Source organism: Cryptomeria japonica, chromosome 1 (genome assembly GCF_030272615.1).
Source record: "Cryptomeria japonica chromosome 1, Sugi_1.0, whole genome shotgun sequence".
In the NCBI taxonomy this organism is placed as follows: domain Eukaryota; kingdom Viridiplantae; phylum Streptophyta; class Pinopsida; order Cupressales; family Cupressaceae; genus Cryptomeria; species Cryptomeria japonica.
Genome location: NC_081405.1, coordinates 230,769,468 through 230,784,802, shown reverse-complemented (window position 1 = coordinate 230,784,802; position 15,335 = coordinate 230,769,468). Strand labels below are relative to the sequence as shown.

At 38.8% G+C, this 15,335-nt stretch overlaps 1 protein-coding gene across 1 annotated transcript in view; it reads right to left on the bottom strand.

Annotated features, from left to right (window-relative positions):
* The window catches only part of LOC131035339 (mitotic spindle checkpoint protein MAD1), a 301,909-nt gene that overhangs the window by 87,130 nt on the left and 199,444 nt on the right, over positions 1–15,335 (bottom strand). Inside the window, exon 11 of the mRNA XM_057967016.2 lies at positions 1,039–1,201. Coding sequence (XP_057822999.2) covers positions 1,039–1,201 — 163 coding nt within the window. The remainder of the gene's footprint in view (positions 1–1,038; positions 1,202–15,335) is intronic.

The window sequence follows — 15,335 nt, the reverse complement described above, 5'->3', positions numbered from 1 at the left end:
CTAGAGGCTTTTCATCCTCAAGAAATTACAAAAGCTCAAATCTCACATGGAGCAAATAGCAAATAAGAAAAATGGTAACCCTTTTATGTCCACAACTCCCCTTTTTATAAACTTTTTTGGTTGAATATGATATTAATATTTCCTTTTTGCTACATATAAAATTTAATATTTAAAAACATTTTAAAGCATACAAAAAAGTCACCTTTTACCCCCCTTGAGCCTAACACCTCCATTTTAGCACAACTAAAGTCACCTTTTAAATAATTAATATAACTTGTCAATATAAAATATAAAAAGCAACTTTTGACAACTTAATTAAATTATTTCCCTTTTCCAATGCCAATTAGCCTATGACAAACTTTGGAAAATAAGCTAATGGCCAAATAATTGCTCGTGTATGAGAAGGAGACATTAAATTAAGCCCTCTCTTAAAAACACTATCAGGTACTTTATAATTTAAGAATGAAACATAAGTTGCCTTTATAAAATTAAAGTTACCTTTCTGGCAACTTAACTAAATTATTTTAGAAATAGGACATGACATAATACATACGCAGAAAATTAATAGGAAGATTCAACTATAACTTGAATCGAGAGTTTGATCCTCCTACTACTACTACTAATGTTGGTTCAGTTGCTCCCATTGTTCATGCTTATAGCTGGGATTAAACCCACCTAGGTTAGGATGGACACCCCCACCTCTTTATAATGGGAGATTGGAGGTTCTTTTTGCACCAGAAAATAACCTCTTTTAGCAACATTAATGATTCCAAGCCCTACCTCCCAATCAGTTAACCAATTGAGGTCAAGAAGAATCATAAATTGTAATGAAATATACATAGTAATGAATCATGACAAAAGAGTAATGAAATATACATAGTAAAGGATCATAACAAAAGATACCATGTGATATCAAATATAATCCAGAGATACAAATGAATTTATCCTTCTAGATGCTCAAAATCATGACAAAAGGTTGATCACAAGGGAAACAAACCTACATGTCACGATAAATTTACAAAACTATGAGTAACTTACCAAGATTCCCCTTCCTATCCTCAATAGCTCTCAACTTTGCCTGAAGTCTTTGCAAATCCAATTGTAGAGACTCCTTGGTGTCCTTTTCTTGGTTATGTGTCCCCAAGGTATTCACCATATGTAATACCTTTGTTGTTGCATGATTAAAATCGCCATGTCCAAGCTGCAAAGTAATCAAGTTATAAGACACCAATGATGTGCGTAATTATATCATATACATCTTATCAAATAAGAACAATATACAACCATAAAGTTGTTTAATTTCAATGACTATCATCATATATGTCTTATCAAATTGAAACAATAAAGGAACAAAAAAGTTAGGTTTCTTGTTCATAACAAACTTACAATAATTATAAAATGTAAAACATGCTTTGTTTAGGTCCAAATCATCATTTCGTTTGTAATTTCCCAAGCACATGACCATAGCAAGATATTATTAATGTTTTAGTGTGCCTTTCTCAACACAATAGAAGACAAACTCCCAAATGTTTTAATAAGTATATTGATTTTTGCCAAGTCAAAAGTTTTTGATCTATCGTTCCAATGGTCAAGAGAATTGAATAGTTTGACTTCTTCATGCATTCTGTGTTGAGAATCATCTTGCCATGGATAGGCTCCAAAAGTTGTGTTGAATTGTAACTTATGTGAACTAAAGCATTCTGCACCGTTATGAGACATCGCATAGGATTTTTGTTATTTCCTCTTTTTGAGCTAAGGAAACAATTAGTAATATAACTTGCATTTTCGAGTAACTTGGTTTATAAAACATTAACAAGTGAGTTATAACTTATGTGAACTAAAGCATTGTGCATTGTTGGGAGATGTTGCATAGGAAATTTTGTCATGTCCTCTTTTTGAGCTAAGGAAATAATTAATAATATAGCTTAAGTTAGTCAAGCAACTTCATTTATAACATATTAAAAAAGAAAAACTATGTTTTATTATTTGAAAAAGGGCCTCAAGTAATATTTAAAACTGCCACTAAGGAAAAGAGATAATTGCATTATTAAAAAGAATTTCTAGAAAAGGGAGCCGATGTAATCAAATTAAATAGAAAGTATATGTAATCAAATTAAAAAGAAAGTATACTTCTAAAAAGCAGCTAAAATTAGTAAATAATTATAAATAGGACCTAAGCTAGGGGAAAATGCATCCTGAATACTTTATCAATTTCATTTCTCCAATAGTTTGGACTTTATCTTCCAAGGACAAAAAGCCTATTGGAGTAAATTAATATTTACTCACAAGCTTAAGTTCACTTAGGCTAAGTATGAGGAGGTTAGGCTAAGTACGAGGAGGTTAGGTGAACTTTACTAATATTTTATTGTTTAGCTACATTATTCACACTTTCACCGCTGGCACTACACTACAAAAATCACAAAAATCTTTGTATACAATGAGTGTGGAATTAAACTCCTTATAATGCTGCCCCAAAACTTCAATAGGCCCACCAAACCTTCCAATGCATCTACAAAGACGATGTAAACCTATTGACGTGTCTGAAATCGCATTGCTGCAAACTCCATACGGCCAACGCAGAATAGAATAAACTTGCTGAGTATCCTATCCTCTCTTGAGATAAGGAAATCCCCAGTGCTATTTTCTACGTTTGATCAAAGGGGACAACCTTAAGGTTTCGTTTGTCAGGTCTTGACTGCGGAATTACTCAGTGGTTTGATGTGTTTATGCTGGAAACACAAGGGGACTTACGATAGGATAGGTAATTGCTGGATGAGTTCCCCATAACTTTAATGGTCTTACTTATCTAATGATTTCAGTTGGGTCGATACTGTTTTCAATAGGACTGCAGATTTTCTCGGTAAAAAAGGGGGAAAAAGGAGGCAAGGATAGGGAGAGAGAGAGAGATACCTACAATATAAATTTTAACTAAGATAGCAGATTCAGTAAAACAAACAAACACCTCCAAATAACTAGACTAAGCATTACCAGCTATTTAAGCACAATACTTGCATCAATCTAGTGCAATCTTCAAAGGAAAATAGTATTTTCATGCTATCAAATACAACATTAGAACTTTTACATTCATTCAGTGAGCATTCAATAACCGAACTAAGTATATGAAAGGTTTAGATTAACCATGCAGAAGGAAAGGCAATCAGCCATTCCCTAATGGTGTGAACAGCGAGGATTCTATCGAATAATTATTTGAAAATGCTATGTAAAGGAAAGAAACATGACTGAAAAATTTCTAAACTAATGAAGAAGGAGACCATGCACTCACAAGGAAACTTGGAAACAGCCTTAACTTTTCATTAAATCCTGTAAATTTCGCCAGAGCTTTTGCAACAATCCAAGAACTTCTTACAAAATGAGGGAAAACCAGTCCCTTAAATAGGCTTCAAAAATGGATGAACGGCCAAGATTTAATTTAAATAAGTGGCCCAGATTCATCCATAAAACATGGCTGCCCATACCCATAAATGGAAGGCAAATATCAACAACCACCCCAAAGGGAGTAATAACTACCCAAAAAGGTAATTAGAACATATCCAAAAATAATCCCAAAAAGGTGCATTCATAAAGTTTTACATTTTAGTTGACTTGGAAGTCAAACATGACCTTTTGGCCAAAAAGTGTATTTTCAAGTTTTAAAAGGAAAAAGCACTTTCTAGGAAAGCACTTTCTCTTTTCCATTTGTAGATTCCTTTTCCAAGAACTCATCTTCACTATACAAATATTCCTGCCAAAGATCACGACTTGCCGCACGCTCCTCACGAACATAGTCCTGGAACCTGATGCATAATTGGAATAGTAGACTAAAGGGAGGCATAGGAGGATGACGAATTTTAAATTGCATGCCCTCAAGATATTGGTACTTCATCCTTTCGACTTTGCGTGGGATATCTGATTTGGATGCTCGCGATGTCTCGGCTGTAGCGGGCGTTTTTGATGATTCCACCGCCGATTTAGGCATTTATCCTGCACAGTCGGACGCGGATTACGAGGCGATATAAAAGAAGTAAGACGGGTTAAATAGAGAATATGCCAGCATTCAAGGATTAATTCAAAATTTGGATTGGAAACAGCGAAATATTGCTAACTGAAAGCTTGATTGAGCAAAACATTTATTCATGAAGCTTTTGATCGCGAATTTATACTAAGCATTTTCTGGATTAATTTTCAAAAGGGACAAAGCTCGAAAAATTCTCCTAAGTTTGAAAATACAATTTCTAGCTGATCCTTAGGAGCAAATTCTAATTTTGATTGCTTTGCATGATGCTTTAATAATCGGAAAAAAGATGCGAACTTGAAGATTTAAGCATTTTAATCACTTTTGCACAGGCATGCATCCAATTTATAAATATTTCAGATGATTAAGAGAGACAAAGCCTACTTACCTGATGAAAATGGACGGTGAGAAATTGCCCGACTTGCTGTGCAAAGACGAATGGATAGTTTTGCAAATTTTGAATTCCAACGGTTATCCTCTAATTCAAATTTTCGCGGCTGTGGTTGGAAAAGAATTTGCAATCTCAAGTTTTAAACTAGGCGATTTTTACCTCGTGCGATTTAGCAATTTGAACCTGGACGCTTGGAAGGGTTTATGTCAACGTTTTACCTTGAATGCAAATTATACTTTCTGGCTTCCCTTTCAAAACCCAATGCGATCCTCTCTCACGCGAACTTCGGTGGTATGGAGGGGTTTTTGCAGACTTTTAAACTCCATATCTCCTTCTCTTAAAACGCGAACTTCGCACTCTTTCACGTTTTATTGTCTATTACACTTTCTGCGCTGTGTTCTTCGGAGGAATGGAGGGATTTTACCAATTTGAAATCCTTCTACTTGCCCTACGCGTTGCGACTTTGACATTGATGGCGAATTTCGGACCATTTGGCGATTTCGCCCAAAACTCACCCTTGCATCTTCTTCGTGTCTTTCCTCTAGCTCGCGATTAAGGGGAAATGGAAGCCCTTTAAAACTTAGATTTTGTTTTCACCTTGAGGAATTTCGGCGTTTTTATCTTTTTCAAACCTTTTAAACGCTTTGGCAACTTTTCACTAAATTCTCTCAATTTGCCCTTGGGGTCCGAAATTCGGCTCATAAGGCACTTTGGCAATTTTAGCGAATTTAAAATGAATCTCAAACCTTTAGAGGTTTTTGGCAACTTAAACGTAAATTCGGACCTTTTGCCAGCTTTGTTAATTTTCGGACCTTTTAGAGGTTTTGCAAACTTTTGCGGATTTTGAAAATTTGACCCCATAGTCCGAAATTCGGCCCTTTGGGCGATTTCGCAAACCTTTTAACTTTTCTAAAATTTTAACCCCAGGGTCCGAAATTCGGCCCCCTAGGCGATTTTGCAAACTTTGTAACTTTTTGAAAATTTAACCCCAGGGTCCGAAATTCGGCCCCTTGGGCAATTTTGCAAACTTTGTAACCTTTTCGAAATTTAACCCCAAGGTCCGAAATTCGGCCCCCTGGGCGATTTTGCAAACTTTGTAACTTTTTCGAAATTTAACCCCAAGGTCCGAAATTCGGCACCCTGGGCGATTTTGCAAACTTTGTAACTTTTCAGACCTTAGGACCATTTTGCCAACTTTTGTTAATTTTCTCTCATTTTGGCCAGGAAGTCCGAAATTCGCCCCTCCTGGGCATTTTGGCGATTTTAAACTTTTCCTCAAGAAGTGCGAGCTTGGGCACTTGAGCGAGTTTGTCAACTTTGGCATTTTGCAACGAAACCCACTCCTCCTTTCTCAGTTGGCAAAAATCGTCATTCGTTCAAATCTTGTAAACTCTTTATGAACAAACATCTTGCAATCTATCTCATCGCTCTTACGCGAAAAAAAAAAAAGGCAACTTTGGGTCCTCATGCAACCTTCAAACGCGTCGTCCTTTGCTTGGCGGGCTTCGCCAACCTCTATCATCTTACAACTATTCAAGGCGATTTCACAATTTTGAACAATCTCTTGGAATTCGTGCCCAAGGGTTAGACTAGCCTAATGGAATCACTGGCTTCTTTTCTTTCAACATCATCACTGCCTCAACTTGAACGCGGGCTCGCTCGAAAGGACGCGAGACACTCAAAAAGGGAAAGGGGGACCCTGTCGGCGACAGGAAGCGTGTGCAACGCACAACAAAACCCTAACAAACAATGAATTATTTGTGCAAATCATTGGGTGTTTGCAAGCACCAAAATATTCTTACGGGTAAGATGAGCCTGCAAAGAATGTTTGATTTGTACACGACCAAGCACTAGTTGAGGCCGATCAAAATGACCAAACAATACCACTGGCTCAAAGGAATCTGCTACCCCTAATACAATCACAATATACGTTGCATTGTGCTTGAAGTGAAAGCAACATTAAAACCTCTAGGTTAATGCTTATGCAGATTGTCTCGTTCTCAAAAAGCCACTCCAAAGCTAGGATCACAACCTGCACAAACCCTCACAAGAGAACTGTTGTGACCATTTCACACATCGCCCCATTAAAATGGGGACCCCCTCTTTTTTGCTCTTGTTTTGCCTGTTCTTCTCTCTGCCTTTAGGGTTTTGAATCGAATGAGTGAGTCGTCTGGATTAGGGTTAAGCCTTAGCGTTTCCTTTGATATTTTCAAGCCGAAGTCCAGTCCAATTTTGACAGATTATTAAGCATCCTCGCATTGATTGCAATTTTGAAATAGGATGAGCCTGCCAGGAAGTCAAGTTTGTCTCAGGATAGCTCCAGTTAAGATTTTGAGGGCAATTTCAAGTTAGGTTTAAAGGTGTTAGCATTTCAATGATTAAATTATGTGATTCTGTCCGGGTGAATTTTGACCAAATTTTGGAAAGTTTACTAACTTGCCCCTGGCCTTGGAAATGGCCTAATTTTGCCTTGTCAAGTGATTGAAGATCAAAATGTGGATATTTTGGCCTGCAGAGGTGAAATCGCCCCTGTCCCCCACCCAGGGACCAGGGCGAAAATGATATTTTGGTGCATATTGGTTATTGACTTGTTTAAATTGTTTTATGCAGGGTCTCCGGGAGGACAAATTGGACGTAAATTGAATATTTTGAAGATTTCAAAGACTCAAAAATGATGAATTTTGAAGATTCAAGGCAAGTTCGCTCCTGTCCCTCTCCCAGGGACCAGAGCGATTTTTCTCAAACACATCTCCTTGGACATTTTTTGGATTTTGACTCTTGGTCATAGCTTGCAAAATGATGATATCTTTCCCAGCAAAGGAGAATTGAGATGAAAATTGTGAAGATTTGACCCTAAGGAACAAAATCGCTCCTATCCCTCACTGAAGGACCGGAGCTTGTTTTTCAGAATTGCACTATCCTTGCAGGGCCAAGACAAATTTTTGATTGGAAGAGATCAAGGAGGGCATGTTTTGTCCATTGAATATAATTTGAGCGACCAACTAGTAAGGAAATACCCAAAGATGACAAAATGGCTCCTGTCCCTCACTGAAGGACCGGAGCTTGAATTCCAAACTTACGTTGTCCACACAAGATTTAAGTGATTTTACAATTTGAGGAGGTCAGGAGAAGAATGCTTTGTCCATTGAATATAACTGGAGCCGTCTACAAAGTTGAAAATCAACCCAAGTTGCAATGGGCGCTCCTGTCCTTGACCAGGGGACCAAAGCGAATTTCGAAGGTAGCTCCTGTCCCTCTCCCAGGGACCAGAGCGATTTTCCCTCAAGACAAGTTTTGGACCAAGGTAAAGCGAATTTCAAGCCTGAGATGAAAGAAAGAAGGCACAATCAACCCGTTGAAGATAATTTTGAAGGTTGCAAAACGCAAAGTAAGCCCGTAATGGCCAATTCGCTCCTGTCCCTCTCCAAGGGACCAGAGCAATTTCCTCATAAGGCAAATTTCCCGCAAAGTTAAAACGAATTTCATGTTTGGGATGAGTAAAGGAAGGCCTAATCGCTCCATTGAAGACAAATTTGAAAGTTGGCAAAATACAAGTGAGCTTATAAATGCAAGATCGCTCCTGTCCCTCTCCAAGGGACCAGGGCGAAATATAGATTGTCCAGCCTTCCTCTCCGAATTTGGACAAGTCCGAGCCTAGGTGCATGATGGAGATGATATTAGGAACGCTTTGAAGAGGAACAAAGTTGCGAAGACCACGAGAACTTGATGGAATTGGTTAAGGCACTCCTGTCCCTCTCCAAGGGACCAGAGCGAAATATTCAAGAGTACCTAATTCTAAGATGCTGCTTTCGTTTCAAACATTCAAGATGGAGTAAGCAATGACATTTTACGCCTTGAAGACAATTTGATATCAAGTTGATTGAAGATTTGCACCATGGACTAAGGATCGCCCCTGTCCTTCACTGGAGGACCAGGGCGATTTCTATAGAATTAGTCATTTCCTTCCAAAACCACGCCAAGGCAAGGTCATGCAAAGTCCAAAATGCCTTTCGAAGGACGATAAACAAGGAATTGCACCCAAAAGTCAACAATTTCAAGCTCAAATGCAAAGTTCGCTCCTGTCCTTCACTGGAGGACCAGGGCGAAAATCCTTGGGATAGCTCATTTGGTATTGAGAAAGCAAATTGGACATGCATGAAACGAACAATAGAGATCATTGATTGCCTCACATCATAAATTGACAATTTGGAAAACGAAGATCAAGGACAAAAGGATGAAATCGCTCCTGTCCCTCACCAAGGGACCAGGGCGAAAATGGTTCTAAAGAGCATTCATTCAAAAAATTAATAGATCAAACTCAAAGTCACGAATCAAAACCCCACTTTGGACGTAAAAGGCAAGAAGTATGAGGTCTAGAATAAAATCGCTCCTGTCCTTCAGTCAAGGACCAGGGCGAAATTGCTTTAAAACAAGTTCCTTCCAAAGATGAAATAAATTAAACCCCAAATGCCAAGCAAAATGCTATTTCAAACGTCCAGGATAAGACTTTGAACGTGAAAGTGAAGAACGCAAGGCTAAAATGCATGAGGCGCTCCTGTCCCTCACCAAGGGACCAGAGCGATATTTTTGATGTCCCAAATATCTCCCATACTAGGCGCCAACACTTTTTGAAATGCATTAAATGCCAAATTCGATAAAATTTTGGAATATTTTTTAATTAAAATTGGCATTTAATGAGTTCGCATAAGGCATTTAATAATTGAATTTAGCCTTTTTAAAAATCGAAATTTAATTGCAAAGGCATTTGATTAATTAATTAAATTATTAAATGAAAGGAGTGCGCTTGGGGTTTTCTTTTAAATATTTCATAAAGGTCGGCCTCCTTTCTATTTAATTTTGTTTATTATTTGCTACATTTCCACCAAGTCGGCCTATGGGAGAGTATAATGGTGAGCGCCTATATAAGAAAGGTATTGTGAAACATTTTGATCCATCATTCAATCATTGTTTAAGTGCGATTTGGAGAAGCAACAAAAGGAGCGAAATCTCATCCAAAGAGAAGAGCGAATTTTGATCCAAAGAGAAGGTGCGATTTTTCAATCCAAGGAGAAGTGCGAGCTTTGCTAGAGGCTAGAGGAGGAGCGAATTTTCCTCAAAGCGTTGAAGGCTAAGGGTGGTGAAATTGCTAGAGGAAGCTCCCGTTGAAGACTTCGATCCACATTTTGCCTAGCAAACTTGCTTAATTTTGCATATTTTTTAGAGATAGTTCTCAAAGAAAGGTATGGTGAAGATCTCCCTTGTTTAAATTTTGAAATTTTGAATTTCCAATTGCATCGTCATATTTAGGAAATGATAATTCAAGGATTTATCATGAAGTTTCCTAAATTTAAACTTAATCTATATTTTTACGTTCCAAGATATATTGCTCATTATGAAATGTTGTGTAGGTGTCAAGATGGCGACCCCAAAGCCAGGAGCATCCACCAGTCGTCCAGCTCTCATGAAGGAAGATCAAAAGAATGAAGAATTGGAGACCAAGATCGTGTCAAAATGGAGCAACATTGGAGATACCAACTTGGGAAACTTCAGTGTGAAGAAGTTTCGAGAGGTCCCTTACATTGGCAAGCCATCACCTGTCGCAAGGAGAATAATTGAAAGTGGCATTATCAAGGCGGTCGGCTTCCCTCCTGCAGTCCAGTGCCATGAGTTGATGATCGAATGTGCCCGCCATTATGACCCACAGTCAAGATCGATCGTATCCAAGGAAGGAAACACTTTGGCTTATCTTTCAGATGAGGCTATCAGTGAAGCTCTTCATCTACCAGAACATAAAGACATGATTTGCAAAAGCTTGGAAGGAGCTAGATCCATTTACGAAGATGATCCAGACACTTGCTTGAGCATCATCAACAAGAATTGGCTACTCAAAAGTCGTCCTCGCCTGAGCAAGATTCCCAACACACCACATAGGATCGACTTCCCGGAGGAGTACAGAGATTTGATAACCTTACTCAATCGAGTTACAGGGGCTCCTCAAGCCTTCTATTTTGAGAAGTGGATGTTCTTCTTCATCCAAGTGATAGTTCAAGGAAAAGGAACAATTCATTGGGCTAGAATTATTAGCCATTGCTTGGACGTACAGTTGAGAAGACTGAAGGCTACTAAATCTTTCCACATGAGTTCGTACATCATGTATGCCTTAATCAGGAGTTTTGAATATGCAGGATTACCTCACAGAGGAGCAATTGGAAGAGGACTTGGAGAAGTTAGAGTTTGTGACTCTTATGTTCATTTGCATCATCCACCTGGGAGTAATTACAAGTTAGTCAATGATACCTTCACAATGAACATCACCAGGACACTGCAAGGCGGGATTCATAATCGGCTATCTCAGGAGGAACAGGAACTTGTAAAGAGGTATGGTGCTTGGTTTATCCAATTCCAGAAGTTTACATATATTAGAGTTCATGGGTGTCCTTCACCTCCATATATGTTGCCAAGATATCCGACAGACAGGATAGTACTACTTGAGGTGACTAGGCAACTGGCAGCTTATGCGAAGGCATTCAGACACAGGCATGGAAATGGAATTCCTATACCTATCATATTAGGAAATTCAGTTGAGGTATGTCCTAATGCTCCAGCTTTAGATGATGCAGAAAGAGAGTTGGCCTCATATTCTTTTTCATTCTTTTCATTGAGGGAGAATTTCGATCCTTATGGGTATATAGAGGAGACAATTGGTAGGAAGTACAAGCATGAATGTCAGGGAGAAGATTTTTGGATGAATCTCTCAGATGATTTAGAAGTGAAAAGAAAGATGCATTCCAGATTGCCCTTGGATTTCATCAGGAAATGCAAAGTTTACAGAGTGGCCGATCAAGCTCAGGACAGTGGCAGGCACCTCCAGTCATCATATGATAGAGAGGACAAGGCAGTAAAGATAGATTGGAATGAACCTGAGGTTGTGGACTTAAAAGCTTTGATGGCTCCAGTTTTGTCTTCTACTCGCAGATGAGTTGATGTGCAACATCAAAAGTTGAGAGAGCAAAATATATCTATGACTTTTACTTTGGAGGAAAGATCGACAGAAGGAGGAGCAAGTGCAAGTGAAGGTCATCATCATCCTAAAAGCACGAGCAACGGAAATCCTCACCCCAGAAGCGTAAGTGAAGGCAATCCTCATCCTAGAGGTGCGAAGAGGAAGGAAAGACCTGAGAAAAGAGAGTCTTCCAAGAAGAAGCAAGAGGCCAATCGAGATCGCTCATCCGGCACATCTTCTCGACAAGAGAAGAGGACACTTGAAGTTGAGGAATCTATGGAGTCAATGGTTCAGAATGATAAACATGAAGGAGGACAGGCATCTCAACGTTCATCAAGTCAATCTCCCCAAGTCAATGAGCTACATGAAGACCAGAATGACGATGAAGCGACGTCTCCTCTTCGGAAAGAAGAGTCACTACCTAAAGAAATACAAGTTAGAGAGACAAGGTCCGCCATTCCAGATTGGTTGAAGGAGAGATTAACAAGGGTAATTGTGATCGAAGATGAAGATAATGTGATTGATTTAGATAGCCTTGTTGGAGATTCTCAGAGAGTAACAGAAAAGAAGAAGGCCACCAAAATGTCCAAGATGATCAGAGATGAGACTGAATCCAGGAAGTTGCAGATAGCTACACCGACAGTGGACAAGTACGAGGGTGAAATCCTTGCAGAAGAATATGATGTAGAAACCGTTGAGCTTGGTCCACTCACCACCGAGCAGGCACTGGATGAGGCAACTGATTCATTTGAGGCACTTAAAGATAAACTTAAGGAAGAAATGGAAAAGAGTAGAAAACTTGAGAGAGAGAGAGGTGCTTGGAGAAGCTACTTTAGCCACCTCAGTCAGCCCTTGGGACGTCAGGATCCAGCAGTATCTCCCATGCAAGCACTTCCCCTTGAATCAGTTGGTGAAGCAGAGAAAGTTAAGAGCTTGGTCCAGCTTATGAGCTCTTGGATTGACAAATCCCATACAGTTGCCATTGAGTTTGCAACAAGAATGATGCAGACCATTCATCGGGCTATCCAGGTCCTTGAGATCATCCACAACCTAATGATAACAGTGGCCGCCTTTGCTCATACTAAAGATGTCATCATTCCTGTCCTTCAAGTAATCAGGCAAACATCGAGGAAGACCTTAGCACAAGAAAAGATAATGGATGGAGGAGCTCATAATTTACTCCAGTGGTCTACTTTACTCTAGATGAAGGAAGTTCTTTTCGAGGACACCAGCGCCAAATGCAGTCAAGTGGAGGAGGTCATCCATCCAATCCAGGGCAAGGTATTTGGGGTTTTATGCCCTATTCTTGGCAGAAGGATCGAAGTTGAGACAGATGTGGATCTCCAAGAATTAGAAGAAAGGGTCAAAGTAATCTTTTGCAAAGGTGAGAATGTTATTACAGATGAGCAAAGAGATCAAATGTTTGCTACTATGCTCCTGATTGAGAAAATTAAGGAACTCGAGCCTGAATGGGACGCAGCTCTTCTCAAGGCCTTTGATCAGATTATTCACTTGGAGGAACGAATGAGGAATCTTCCCGAGATTCCTATGGCTGAGATTGAAGGAATCGTGTCCAGATTCATTGCATATGCTAAAAAGGAGCACTGGAAAGGGAACAAGGTTCTAGAAGAGAGGTTGTTATAGATGACATGGCACCTTAATTATCATTGGTCTATGTTTCCTAGATTTTTGTGCCAAATTAAATATTTGGCTATGCATTTAATATTGTGCAATAAAAGGGAACTTTTGTAATAAAACCCTAATTAGGGTTTAGGTGTCAGAATCTCAGTCGTTGATCTTCTTTTGATTTGGGCCGTTCATTGTAATTGAGGATGCTATATATACCCTCACTCATTTTCATTTTGTAGTTAGAAAACAAGAAATAGTTAGAAGATTAGAGCTTTTTGAGAGAAGAAAGTTATTTTGTAGCAAGATTGAGTTTGAAGAAAGAATTCCAAACAATTGTTGTCTATTTTGGCTTTGAGATCAATAAAATATTGAAGTTATGGTGTTTTATTGCAATTCTTGTGGCTATCTTCATGGTTGTTTACTTTCTTGAATCATTCTCAGTCGAAGTAGTATTTAAGTTTGAAGGACTAAGTGTTGGGCTTGATTTTGGTGAGGTTCACGTTCCAAACCACTAGCTTCTTACTGATTGTGGGAACGCCTTGTGTGGTCAACTGGAAAGACTTGAATTATTTAAACCTTCAATCATCATTGAGCTTTGGATATGAGCCTTTGTGGTAGTGTCCATAATCCTTGATGAATTGAAAAATCATTTGTTACCTTAGAAGATCGCATCAATTTCAGTTGGGTTGTTATTTCATGGCAATATTGAAATTGGTAGAATCTTGCCAAGTCTAGCCTACATTAGGTTATTCATAAGATTAGATTAGAATTTATCCCTTGCAAACTCTACCCTTTGATCTTTTTGAGAATTTGTTAGTTTAGAGAAATCTTGTTCCTACAGCTTGGAGGACGTAAGGCCCCTTGATGAAACAGCATTCACAACGACCACTGGTGCTTATCCACACGTAGAGACCCTACATAAAAGAGCATTGGAGTCACCCTGATTGATCCTTTTTTGCGACATCTTCAGCAATCAAAGACTTTATTCAAGAGAGGATAAGGTACCCTTGGGTATTTTATTCTGTGTATGATTGTGTACAAAATACACGTCAACAATAACCAAATACATCACCAAATGAGATGAAATATATTGAATTGAGATTAATTACAAATGTACATATGCCTTCTTATATAGGCAAAGGCGAGAAAGGGAGCACCAATGAGGTGTGAGGGTAGGTATAACTACCTACCAACTAATGGCACAAAAACTAATGTAGGTAAATAATACAATATAATAAAGTTCACCTACTACCTAGGAATATGATATGCCTAAGTAAACTTAAGCTTGTGAGTAAATTATATTTACTCCAACAAGAGACTCCAAAATGTCTTCATTTATATCCATACAAACAACTCTAAAGACTTGAGCCCTTTGACCTTTCCAAATAAGATTCTCCCTAGGTGTGCCAAGAATAGGAACATCATTGTACAAATACAACAATAATTGAAGCTCACTAAGATGAGTGATTATAAAATCGCTCCATTGCCTATAGTTCCCCTTCTCCAAGAAAAAAGACAAACCCATAACTGACTAATAATTCTTCAAAATATCAGAAATAGTGTCATCACACAAAAAGACTATCCAAAAATTAAACCTGATTTGCAACAAAATAAGTATGGGGACCGAATGACAAGAGTCGAGAAATTGGCAGTTAACACGTGCCAAGCACAAGCACCATGACAAATACCACTCACCAAACAGCCATGTACATGATAGTGCACGAAACACATCGCGTGAGGGAAGCCATGACGAAGGGTGTTCCAGCTATCAACAAAGGCTGATAAAATTGCAATGGCCGATATGAGAGGACCCGTGCCAATAAAGGCCCTTGCAAAAATGCTCAATCAAAAGCAAGCTCCTAGCAATATGAGGTGTGTGAACCCTTCAAATTTTCTAAGCGAACAAAAGCAAGGTCAACCCCTTCGAGAAAATAATGATTGTGAACTGGGAGATGCCTAGTAATCGAATGCTATCGCAGTATACACCCAACACCTCTCTATGAATGCAAATTGTCAACTCAACAACAACTGTATACTAACAAAGCAGATGATCAAAAGCCAAGAAACAATATAGTCTCCAATGAAGACAACCTTATGCCATTGTTGATAAAATCTGCCCAGCCAAACAATATGAACCGCCTAGTAGACAATGGAATGCACCACTCAATCAAGGAAATCACTTACAGCTTGGTCAACACAATATTGAGACCCACAAAAAATGGAATGTGCCAATAACATTGGGCTACAGTCATGATAAACACGAGTCTGGTGACAATGAATCCACCTGATCTGAATCTAAT